This window comes from Bombina bombina, chromosome 1, assembly GCF_027579735.1.
Source record: "Bombina bombina isolate aBomBom1 chromosome 1, aBomBom1.pri, whole genome shotgun sequence".
Lineage (NCBI taxonomy): Eukaryota > Metazoa > Chordata > Amphibia > Anura > Bombinatoridae > Bombina > Bombina bombina.
In genome coordinates this window covers 765695256-765708965 of record NC_069499.1, presented here as the reverse complement: position 1 = coordinate 765708965, position 13710 = coordinate 765695256, and the positions used below count along the sequence as shown (strand labels likewise).

Below are 13710 nucleotides of genomic sequence, written 5' to 3'. Positions count from 1 at the left end.
CTTAGTTTTTATTCTGTTTTTAAATAAAAATATACTACACTTTTTGAAAGCCTGAGCCTGATTTGATCTTCCCGGTACCTGGATACCTGAGCCACTAGATCCTACCAAGGATCAGTGTGCTGGGACACTGAGAGTTCCCAGCTTGCATCATTTAGCACATTTGGTGCTGCTGTATTTGTGAGTATAACTACAATACAAGACACACTTGTTCTCTGTTACAATCCAGTATCAAACTAGGAGGCGCCCTCTGTATGTGATTCTTTTTCACAGATGCCTGGCAAAGCTTAACATTCTTGCAAACTGCAGGACAGTTGGAAACTCTGCATTAGAATATCTATACTATGGGGCCGATTTATCAATGTCTGTCCGAAATGATACGCTGTAGCAATGACGTGCAGTGACGTCAGAGGCTGGTGAGGCAGTGGCTAGGATACACCTTCATTCTTTAGATATCCTTTGTTGAAGAAATAGCAATGCACATGGGTGAGCCAATCACATGAGGTATCTGTGTGCAGCCACCAATCAGCAGCTACTGAGCATATTTAGATATGATTTTCAACAAAGGATATCAAAAGAATGAAGAAAATTATATATTAGATGTAAATTGGAAAGTTATTTAAAATTGCATGCTCTTTCTAAATCATGAAAGAAAACATATGTGTTTCATGTCCTTTTAAATGGTGTCTTGGAAAACTGGTCAACTTAGTAAACATCTGATTTTAGTCTAAAGGATTGTAACAGAAACTCTTGCCAGATAACAAAATGCTTGCTCTGATTATGAGATCTAGAAATCCAGGCCCATTAAAATATGTTTAAAACATACTTTTTACTTGAGAGAGACAGAGGGGAGAGAGAGACAGGGGGGAGAGAGAGACAGAGGGGAGAGAGAGACAGATAGAGTGTGACAGAGGGGGGAGAGAGAGACAGAAGAGGGGAGTGAGACATTAGGGGGAGAGAGGGAGGAGAGAGACGCATAAGTGGGGAGAGAGGGAACACTGAAATGGGGGAGGCACCACTGAATGTTTAAGTAATATTTTAAGTGACTATCAAATGCTAATAGTCTACAATCTATTTTAAATATCTGAAACAGAACAGCACATATGAATGGGAGCATTAATAAATTATTATTTGTTGTCTACATCAGGGTTGTCCAACATACACCTAAGGAATCACTGGTTTAAATGAAATACTATAGCTACAGGAGCCATGGAGAATATTTTCTATAACTAATTCTAAATTGCTTGGTTTCATTTTACATTACCATGCTTTTGGTCTAGCTTACTCTGGTCAAATAACAACTCATCCATACAAACAGCATAATAGTAAGCTAATGTTGTGAGAAAACACAGTTGCAGAGCTACAGAGAGTTCAGAAGCTCAGAAAGAGTGATGAGACTATAAACTAGTGTGCAGTACAGAGGCAAGCTGCTAATGTAGTGGGTGTAAAGTTTGAGAAAACAAAATACAAAAACTATCCTTAAACTGCTGTAAAAGAGTAAAAAAACCACTAAACCACCTTCATAAAATTATAATTTTCACTAACAGAATACATTTCAGCAAAATCTAAGGTTGCAGCACTTTAATAAAATGTGGCTAAAACACTGCTCTCTGCATCTCTTACTGCTCTGTAAGGAAGTGACAGTGGAACATTCCACTGCACTTGGAGGGGAAGTACAGAACTTTCTTTTTTACTGAAGCAAAGCTGGCATCTGCACAGGGCAGCAACAAAATAAATGAAAGTAGTTTTTTTCCGTTTTTGTTTGGTTTTATATGATTTAACATCCAGCCCCAACCCTAAGTTCCCCTGACTGATGCCTCTCACTGCATTGGGTCAGCCCCAAAGAGGCCAGCCTCAAATAAGCACTTATGGGCCATGCAATGATCTTAACCACTTTCATCCAGCAGGTGGCGCAATATGTTGTGTAATGGAGGGCAGCAGCCAGCAGACCTGCTTGTGCCTCTCCATTGCACAACATGTAGCTATGTAAAAAAAAATGCTGGGGGGAAAAAAAATTGCAATATTTTTTTTAATTTTTTTTTTTTTAGGCCAATAAGAAAAAAATATATTTTTGCCCATATGAGAGGTGAAGCCCTGCCTCACCTGCCTCTAGTGACTGCGTGTCACTGCGCTGTAGTGTATCATGTCTGCCAGACATCGCTGAATGCCGACAGCATACGCTGTCGGAACTTATCATTGCACAAGCAGTTCACCAGAATTGCTTGTGCAATGCTTCCCCCTGCATATTCGCGGCCAATTGGCCGCTAGCAGGGGGTGTCAATCATGCCGATCATATAGGATCGGACCAGTTATGGTGCAGCTTTCTTTAGACCGCTGCTTCATAACTGCTGTTTACGGTGAGCCTGAAGGCTCGCGTGGAAATAGGGGCATCAAGCTCCATTCTGAGCTTGATAATTTGGCCCCTCTAATCGCGTTTGTAATGCGTCTGTCGCTGTCATAGTTTGTGCGTGCAGCCAAATCCCTGCAGCGCGAGACTGCTTCAGGAAGCTCCAGCACTCAGCTGTTATGTTACAGCCAAGAGCTGGAGCTCCTGAAACTTCAGGCATCTGCCGCATATGGAGCCGGAGCACAATTGGTGCTTCACCTCCATATGAGGGCAGATGCCTGATCATTACAGATGGTGACATTGTGTGTGTCACTGTCTGTAACGATCTTCTACTGGTGCTGGCAGGAGGTGTGGGCAGGAGACGGATGGCGGGTGGGCAGCTCAGCAGTGGAGGGGGGAGGAAAGGGAGTGGAAGGGTCCTACGCTACTGAAATTAAAGGAACAGGGAGGGATAGGGCAGCTACACTACAGAAAAGGGGTTTGGAGGTGCGAGGGGGACTAAATGGTGATCATGGGAGGGGGGGAGGTGGTGGGTCCACTACACTACAGAAAAAAAGTTTTTAAAAAAAAAAGAATAAAAAAGGGGGTGATAGGTACTGGCAGACAGCTAATATGGTGGCAATAGTTAGAGGTGGGTGTTAGAGAGCTGTTTGAGGAGGGATCAGGGACAGAGGGACAGGGATAGAGAGATAGGAACAGAGGGTTAGGGACAGAGGGACAGGGATAGAGAGATAGGAACAGAGGGTTAGGGACATAGGGATAGGCACAGATGGATAGAGATAGAGGGATAGGGACAGATGGATAGAGGGATAGGGACAGAGGAATAGGGATAGAGGAATAGAGACAGAGGGATAGGGACAGAGGGACAGGGACAGAGGGCTAGAGACAGAGGGCTAGGGACAGAGGGACAGGGACAGAGGGATAGAGACAGGGGTATAGGAACAGAGGGACAGGGATAGAGAGATAGGGACAGAGGGATAGGGACAGAGGGATAGGGACAGAGGGATAGGGACAGAGGGATAGGGACAGGGACAGAGGGACAGGGGCAGAGGGATAGGGACAGAGGGACAAAAGGATAGGTATATTTATTTCATTAAACATTTTGGCCCGTGTACACAGGCTTTACAACTAGTGCCTAATAAAGAACAAGGCCTAAATATTGATTTGTGTTGGCTGCATAAGACTCACAGTTTTAACACCAGGTGATTGATAACTGAGCATATGAAAACCAGTTTAGCACGTAGAAATGTATTACATCTCATACACTTAGCAAGAAATTACTAGTGCTCAATGGGAAACCATAATGCTGTTGCTGTACATATTATCAAACAATAACAGATTTGTATTTAATGCCAACTAATCTATGGTAATTATAATTTCAAAATATCGAAAAATCCCTTGTAAAAATTTTGAGGTTTGCACATTTATACTTAAATTAACCCCTTAATGACCAGCGACATAACCTGTTTGGTCTTTCTATAGGGGTTGCTTTTTCAATTGCGTGATCAAGCTGCCAGCGGCGACACATTGCAATATTCTAGGAATCCTGCAGGAGGGAGGGAGGGTCTAATAGTGCGGTCTTCCATGGTGGAGAGACCTGAGCTATAATAAGCAGAAAATCCCTTAACAACCAGAGATGTACAATGCTTTTTAAACTAAAAAAATTTGCTATTTGTATGTTTACCTGTATATCTATCTATCTATCTATCTATCTATCTATCTATCTATCTGTCTAGTTCTATTCCTATCGCCCCTAAAAAGACTTAGGCCCAGATTACAAGTGGCACTCTAATTTTTTTTTGTGCTTGGGCACTATTTTCACTCAGGTTGAAAAATGACTGCGGATGGGTTAGCGTAGAGTAAAGACTTCTGATATTGCAACCACATGAACTCTCTCACCCTATAGACTTATATGGGGCACACTACATAAAGCCCTTTTAGTTATCGCTTGCAAGCTAACCCAACACTGCGCAAGATCAACTGTGCTAAAGTCCTCTCTTTTTCTCTCTCACCCCCTCTCTATTGCTCTCTTTCCCCCCTCTCTTTTGCTCTCTCTCCCCCCTCTCTTTTTCTTTCTCTTCCCTCTATTTTGCTCTTTCCCCTCTCTTCTGCACTTTCCCCTCTCTTCTGCTCTACCCTCTCTTTTTAGCTCTTTCCTATCTCTTTTTGTCTCTCCCCCTCTTTCTATTTCTCTCCCCTCTCCCGTGCCAACCGCGCCCGACCACACCCCTGTCATGCCCACCCACGCCCCGACCATGTCGGCCACGCCCACACTCCCGTCCGACCATGCCCACGCTCCCACCGACCATGCGCACTTTCACAGCAAACAGCATGTCAGGTAAGGCCAGGTGTGTTTGTCCTCGTGCTGTCTCTACTGCGTATGACAAACACACTTGGCCTTTTATATTATAGGATATATATATATATATATAAAATTATTTTTTGTAAAAGATATTTATATAGCTATATGAATATACTGGTTAATACTTCTAATCCTATTGTATGTTAATGCTTATTTATAAAATAATAGCTTTAGGAGTAAACTTCTTACTGTAAATTATTAGGGGATAAAGGGGCACCCTTCTCATCATGACAAATAAAAAAAAAATTGTAATTGAATCTAGAAAACACTAATTCAACAACATTTCAAGTAGATGGTGCTCCACCAGGGAAGAAAAAAAATGATAGAACCTTATATTTATTTCTGATACATTTCTAATTCAATATTTGTTTGGAAAATTGGGAAATACTGGAATCTTTGAGCACTAACATTTAATTAATCAAATGTTTTTGTGGCTAAAATCAGCTCTGAGATTAAAGCCAAACAAATAGGTGGTTGCGGAGCCCTTGATTGTAATAAAAATAATTATTTGATGCATGTGAATGTCTGGTATGAACTTAAAAATCTTTTCATAAACATTTATACATTTATGCATTATTTATTTATAGGGACATTCCCGTCAAAATTTAAATGCACATAGATGAATAACATTATTAAATAGAAATATATTTGCTAGATGCATGTTTGCAAAAATGCTTCTAGTAAAAGTTATCACTGTTTTAGTTTTTCTCGGCATGTGCATGTGAAGCATAGCTATGATGTTCTCAGTGCGCCATCACTCTGTGGCCCTCTCTGCATCAAACAGCGGTGGTGCCGATTGTTGGTGTGTGGGAGTGTAATGAGGGAGGCGGGTCGCTGAAAGGGGGCGGGAGGGGGCGGGAGCGGGTGGGACCGCTACGCTACGAAAAAAAGGAGGGAGAGGGGGATCCATTTGAGCCATGATTGCACAAGCTGTTTGTAAATAATTTCAGTGAGAAACCTAAAGTTTGTGAAAAAGATTTTTTTTATTTGATTGCATTTGGCAGTGAAATGGCGGCATAAAATATACCAAAATAGGCCTAGATCAATACTCTGGGTTGTCGACTAAAAATAAATATATAGTTTTGATAGGTAAATATAAAAAAAGGCTCTATTTCTGTTTAAATGTAGTGATGACAAAAATGCTAAAAATGTTCTGGTCTTTTTGGGAAGTTTTAGTCTGAAATGCCCGGTCCTTAAGGGGTTAAATACACTTTTGAAACAGCTATAGCTTTTGTTAGAAGCCATTTTGCTGATACATGTATATTACGAAAATGCTTCTATTCAAAACATAACTGCAATTATGTGGATTCCAATTTTGGCTGGAATGTCTCTTTAAGATGTTAACACATTTTTAATGAAGTGCTTTTCTGCTGCTTTAGATACTTGTTCATTATGACTAAATACATTTTTTGTTGTTTTTCTTAGTGTAAAACTTTGTCTGGGATCTGTGATCACATCATTTCTCTTTCATCTGACTCTCTGGTGTCACAATCAGCGCATCTAGAAGTTGTTCATCTCACCAATATCTTGCCAAGTGAAGGACTGGTAAGTACAATGCTATATCATTGGCCTTTAATGTCCTATAAAGTCTAACTTATCCAGTAGTCTGAAGCTGTGATATAACAGTGACCAATGTGTTAATTTATTTCAAATAATTTTAAATTTTTAGAAAGAACACGCAATTTTCTCATTTGCATAGCCTTTCTCTTAAGTTGAGTGACATTTCTTCCTCTTGTGTAATGGAATCATATTCTCTTTAAACATAGTACAGATAAGAATGTGCACATTGTTACTGTATTTAATACCTGTTATCATTTTTAAATGCATACACTGTATCTGTGCCAAAAGTTCACTAAAGTCCTGCAATATCTCCTGTATTTTATTATATGATTTATGATGCGGTAAAGCCTATTTATTAAAGTTCTTACCATGTTTCGGTGTTCCTAAAAAATATGGTCATCTGCTTGGCATTGAAATGCACAGAACAGACTGTTCCAGCTGAAGCACCAAAGCCCAAAGGCTTTTGACAATTGTTCTCTTAATAACAGGCAACAATCTGCATCTTTAATGAATGTATGAATACCAGTGGATTTTGAGTTACGCCTGTTCTGTACTGGCACATGGAGGCAGATGCCATTGTAACAATCTGAAATGTGCTTTGCAAACACAGACATTTGGTTCTCAATCCAGCATAATCCTGTTCAAATGTCAGAGAGAAAATAATAGGTTTTATCTCGCAGATTGGTTTATACCAGCTAAGCTTATATCACTGAAACTGACTATAAAGCTTTGTTACTGTGGAAAGAATAATGGTGCCACTCAGTAATTAACCACATACAGTAAAATAATGCTGAAAATGTTATATGAATTATTTCTATTATTTCAAAATTATATAATTGTACCCCTTAAATGATAACTATGATTTCCCTATGGATTAGCACTGTGATTTACTTCTATTGAGCCCCTCTCTACCAGATGTTTGCTGGTGTTCCCACTGATCTGAAGCGCAAACTGTTCTCTTCCATCGTAAACAAGACAAGTCAAAATGGGTTTTCAAAGCTTAAATCTGTAGAAACTGAAAAGTACAAAAATCACATAAAAAGCTGCTTGAAATTATTTTCTGACGGATTGGAAAACCACTGTTAAATTGTCCCCATGCAAGTATAGGGTAGGGGTGGCAAACATTTTTGATAGCGTGTGTTCAAATTAACCATTATTTGTTTAAAAGAATAGTCCTCTAAAGGGCCCATTGTACCTTGTTTTTTAAAATGGACATAAAAGAAACATTAGTTATTTTTTCTTATGAATCCATAATATATATAAAGAATTACAGCTTAATTGCTTACATATAAAAAAATCATAAGAAAAATAATTTATTAAGTACTACAGTTCCAGTCAATAAATCCAAGGAATATGGTGGAAGCACAAAGTTGACGTGGCAGTAAATTTGTTTTCATTTGTGTCATAGAGACACCACCCCGATATAAAAGATGTTATGTGGGAAGTACATTGCAACATTTGTAGGAAATAATAATGTGTAAACCTATTTTAAACAAAAAGACTGACATGCAACCTTTGTCCAGCAGTCTGATTTTCAAATGAAGCTTAGTTATATAGATATGCAGTATACAGGGGCCCTGATATTCAAAGGATTCTCCAGCTTGGAGAGAAATTGTAGTTCAGACTTCACGGGGCTGAACTCACTGAATGCTCAAAAGATAAAGAGCAGAACTCTTCAGCACTGTGATATCTCTCTCATTTCTGTATCTGAATGAGAGTAAAGCTGTCAGGGTTTTGTCCCTGCTTTGTTTGCCATGTGCTGCTGGCAGCCATTTTACTTACCTCTTACTGAATCTGGTGCCTGCCCATTTCCTGCACCCCCCTTATGGCCGGACTGGTGTACATCATCCGTGTGAGACAGGTTGCAGTCTCAGTATTTAAAGGGCCTCTGTTCAGTATGCTTTGCCCTTGCGTTGTCTCAGACCTGTTTGTGAGTTCCTGTGTATTACCTGGCTTGTCTGATGTCCCTCCTGGTTCCTGACTCGGCCCGTCTGACTACTCGCTATGGCTCCTTACTTGGCTCCTCTGACTACCAGCTCTGGCTTTGACTCCTGGCTTGTTATTTGATTTGTGGACTTTTTATTAGTTCTTTGTTATTAATAAAGGTGTGATTATTTTTGCACTTCTCATCTCAGTCTGATTCCTGGCACCCTGACAAAAGCCCAGAGCAATATAGCACTGCATATTATGAGAGTTTTGTTAAAGTTACACTTTTGTACTTTGTATTTTATATTACTATAAATCAGACTGGGTCCTTTCAGTATTATTACATTTAAGCTTTGCATGTTCTCTTTTATATTTTAATACATTTATATTTACATCTTGCAGTGATTTTACAAATTATGATTATGTTTTTAAAGTGTTACTTTAACAAATTAGGATCATACTTTATATATTTATGTGTATCTTTAACAAATTACATTGCACTTTGTATTTGCCCCGTTGTAAAATTAAATGGACAGTTTCAGAAAGTGAGCGGGACAGGGCAGTTGCCTGGGCTGAACAGGGGAGTTCCCAGAGTATGTCTGACACATTTTAAACAAGCTGGTCTTACTCATTTTTCTCGCCAGCTGTATGATGGTAAAATTTGTTTAAAATTTACAAGCTTATTTAACTAACAAAAAAATTATATATACTAACATTTAGACAAAAGCAAGTTAAATTGTAGTAAAACATTTCACTTAGGGTTCGCCAGTCAATTTCTCTCTCCCATGTGAAATTTTGTATCCCAGAGAGCTTCATTACTTTCTGTGGAAAACATCTCTCATCTCTCCGGGACTTCTAGGTTCCTACCTTTTTTCTTAGAAAATTCTGTGTTATGTCCCTTAAAGTCTGCACTATAATTTTTTTTTTTGCAGACTAGAGAATCTTTTCTTATCAAGCCCATAGAAAGTAATGAAGCACTCTGGGAAACTGACAGTTTTTCCATTTTAATTTAAATAGAAGAAATGCCAAATGCAATGTAATTTGTAAAATAACAAAGTCTGAGACTAATTTGTGAAAGTTACACAGAAACTGTGAAGTCATAATCAGAATTTGTAAAATCGCAATCCTAAATAAATTTATACAAAATAAAATACAAAAAAGAAAGTGCAAAGTTTACATTTAATAAAAGTTAATCTGAATTGTAAAGTGACATACAATACAAAGTACAGTGTGTAAATGCAGCAAATCTCTGATGTCATGCAGTGCTATATTGCACTGGGCTTGTCTCCCATTTGTTTACAAACCACAAATCGCTTTCCTGTCTGAGCATGCATCTTCTCAGTGTATTATAGAATTAAGAAAGCTGGTTTCAATACCTGCGAGGCTCAGATTAACACAAGCCCTTACTGATGCACAGAATGTTAAAACAATATTTCAAAAGAGGCCAGGAGTAAGGTAGCAATGATACTAACCTAAGCAGTTGAACTCTCTCTAGTACTTTAATCAGCTACAAAACAAACAACTATTAAGTACTAGAAAGTAAATGTAAGTTTATAAATTTGAATTTCAAAGAAAAACATACCTTTGTATAAGTTTAGTCTTCAGATGAATGTAACTTCATGTAAAAATAACTTTAATGCAGTTATTCTGGTAGCAGAGGTATCCAGAGTAAAGGTAATCTAACTCAGACAGTGCAGATCAAGGCCTCACAGGGAACAACATTACAAAAGCATTACATGGTTGCAGAGTCAAATAACAAGTCAACATCATAAATCATATCAGTCCAAACAAAAAGTTAAACAGAAGCACAGTCAGCGGAAGCAGAAGTTAAACCATTAAATCCAAAATAGTAATAGCTATCAACTAAATACACAGGCAACCACATGCTACAAACATACCGCTAATATAGACTACTGCAATTAAGGCCTAATTTATATTCTAAGCCTCCTTAAAGGAGTAATCTAGTCAAAATTAAACTTTCAAGATTCAGATAGAGCATGCAATTTTAAGCAACTTACTAATTCACTCCTATTATTATTTTTTCTTTGTTCTTTTGCTATTTTTATTTGAAAAAGCAAGAATATAAGCATAGGAGTTGGTCCATTTTTAGTTTAGCATCTGGGTAGCACTTTCTGATTGGTGTTTAAATGTAAACTTACATTAAAATAAAGATAGCAAGAGAACAAAGAAAAATTGATAATAGACAGAAATCACCCTTTTAGCCAAATGCCTGTTATGACACTTTCACATACAGAAATGTAGGGAACGCCATTTAGAGAAGTATAGAAAAATTTGCCTTGAGAAAATGTCACTAGGGACCTTCCAGTGCTGGAGGATCATCTCCCCTGAAGATGGGGCCCAGGGAAAGATATATTTACACTATATGGCCAAAAGTAAGTGTCACCACTACTTATTATGGAGTTCAGGTGTTTCAGCCGTATCCTTTGTTAACTGGTGCATAAACTCCAGCACAAAGCATGAAATATCCATAGACAAACACTGGCAATACAATGGATCATACTAAAGCTCTTTAAATGTAGCACTGTCATAGGATGCCACCTTTGCCATAAGTTAGTTCATTACATTTCTGCCATACTAAATCTGCCTTGGTCAACTTTAAGTGGTATTATTGTGGAGTGGAAGTGTCTTTGAGCAACAGTAGTTCGGCCATGAGCATCACTCACTACTAGGGTTGCCACCTCAGCCATGTTTTCTTGGATACTTATGAGTTACACATGCTGCAGGGTGTGCAGGGAGGAACATGTATTGTGTTTCTGGACAGCACTATTTATATTCCTCCTTGCACACCCTGCAGCATGTGTAACTTATAAGTGTTCTGTATTTTAAGGGACGGGTGGCAACCCTACTCACTACAGAGTTTTAAACTGCCTCTGAAAGCAACATCAGCACAGAAACTGTATGTTTGAAGCTTTGTGAAAAGGATTTCCATGGTCAAGCAGCTGTACACAAGCCTCACATCAACATGCGCAATGCCAAGCATCAGCTGGAGTGGTAAAACACACAGCCACTGGACTCTAGAGCAGTGGAAACATGTTCTCTGGAGTAATGAATCACACTTCACTACCTGGCAGTCTGATAGAAGAATCTGGGTGTGGTAGATGGCAGGAGAATGCAACCTACGGTAATGCATAATGCCTATTGTAAAGTTTGATGGAAGGGGGGTAATAGCTGTGCTGTTTTAGGGTTTGGGCCTGGCCCCTTAGTTCCAGTGAAGGATGAGCTTAATGATACAGGATACAAAGACATTTTAGACAATTGTGCTCTTGCAACGTTGTGGCAACAGTTTGGGGAAGGCCATTGTATGTTCCAGCATGATTGTGCCCCAGTGCAAAAATTGAGGTCCATAAAGACATGGTTTGATGATTTTGTCTTGGAGGTACTTAAGTAGCCTGCACAGAGCCCTGACCTGAACTCAAATCAACACCTTTGGGATGAATTAGAAAACTGAATGTACACAAATGGCTGAATGGGAACAAATTCCCACAAACACGCTCACAAAAAAAAAGCTAGCAGTCTACATAGCATTTTTATAAATGCAACTCTAAGATACAATTCTATGTTAAACACCTTTTAGTGCTGTATAGCTTGCAGCACTGTTTAATAGAGAAGATGGAACACAAACTGAGACAGAATCTATGTTTGGATGGGAAACCAGAAACAGCATTCATAGGGGGGTAGTTATCAAGCCGTCAACCTCAAATACGCTGGAATTCCGCAGCGTATTTGTGGCGAGGCTGATTCGCCTTAGTTATCAAAGGCTCGAGACCGGCAAAAGTAGAATTTTGTGACGTAAGCTTCGATCCGCCGGACTCAGTCCGACACAGATCGATTCTTACGTCACTCCAGATGTTCCGCACACAACGGCACATTCTCACTACTTTTGCTAGCTATCAAAAAACTAGCAGGTACGCTCGGCACTTTTCCGGCCCAGCGTACCTGGAGGCGGCGGATCCCATAGGAATCAATGGGAGTCTGACCATAGCGAAAGTACAAGTTCGCTGCTGACAGACATCCCATTGATTCCTATGGGAGCTGTCTACACCTAACACCCTAACATGTACCCCGAGTCTAAACACCGCTAATCTTACCCCCCCTACACCGCCGCAACTAAATAAAGTTATTACCCCCTAAACCGCCGCTCCCTGAGCCCACCGCAAGCTACTCTATACATATTAACCCCTAAACCGCCGCTCCCGGAGCCCACCGCAAGCTACTCTATACATATTAACCCCTAAACCGCTCCCGGAGCCCACCGCAACTATAATAAATGTATTAACCCCTAAACCGCCGCTCCCTGAACCCGCCGCAACCTATATTAAATGTGTTAACCCCTAATCTGCCCCCCCTACACCGTCGCCACCTATAATAAATGTATTAACCCCTAATCTGCCCCCCCTACACCGTCGCCACCTATAATAAATTTATTAACCCCTATCCTGCCCCCCACTACGCCGCCGCCACTGTAATAAAATTATTAACCCCTAAACCTAAGTCTAACCCTAACCCTAACGCCCCCTAACTTAAATATTAATTAAATAAATCTAAATAAATTAACTCTTATTAAGTAAATGAATCCTATGTAAAACTAAATACTTACCTTTAAAATAAACCCTAATATAGCTACAATATAAATAATAATTATATTATAGCTATCTTAGGATTTATATTTATTTTACAGGTACCTTTCAATTTATTTTAACCATGTACAATAACTATTAAATAGTTATTAACTATTTAATAGCTACCTAGCTAAAATAAAGAGAAATGTACCTGTGAAATAAATCCTAACCTAAGTTACAATTACACCTAACACTACACTATACTTTAATAAATTATTCCTATTTAAAAATAAATACTTACCTGTAAAATAAACCCTAAGATAGCTACAATGTAATTAATACTTATATTATAGCTATCTTAGGATTTATATTTAGTTTACAGGTATCTTTGTATTTATTTTAGCTAGTTAGAATAACTACCTAGCTAAAAGAAATACAAAATTACCTGTAAAATAAATCCTAACTTAAGTTACAATTAAACCTAATACTACACTATCATTAAATTAACTAAATAAACTACCTACAAATAACTACAATGAAATACAATTACATAAACTAACTAAAGTACAAAAAATAAAAAAAGCTAAGTTACAAAAAATAAAAAAATAAGTTACAAACATGTTAAAAATATTACAACAATTTTAAGCTACTTACACCTAATCTAAGCCCCCTAATAAAATAACAAACCCCCCCAAAATAAAAAAAATCCCTACCCTATTCTAAATTACATAAATTTCAAAGCTCTTTTACCTTACCAGCCCTTAAAAGGGCCATTTGTGGGGGCATGCCCAAAAAAGTTCAGCTCTTTTGCCTGTAAAAGAAAAATACAACCCCCCCCAACATTAAAACCCACCACCCACATACCCCTAATCTAACCCAAACCCCCCTTACAAAAACCTAACACTAATCCCCTGAAGATCATCCTACCTTGAGTCGTC

At 38.7% G+C, this 13710-nt stretch overlaps 1 protein-coding gene across 1 annotated transcript in view; it reads left to right on the top strand.

Moving 5' to 3' along the window:
* Window positions 1-13710, top strand: part of LOC128660873 (connector enhancer of kinase suppressor of ras 2-like) — a 957001-nt gene that overhangs the window by 352392 nt on the left and 590899 nt on the right. The window contains exon 6 of the mRNA XM_053714957.1: window positions 6132-6251. Within this exon, the coding sequence (XP_053570932.1) occupies window positions 6132-6251 (120 nt within the window). The remainder of the gene's footprint in view (window positions 1-6131; window positions 6252-13710) is intronic.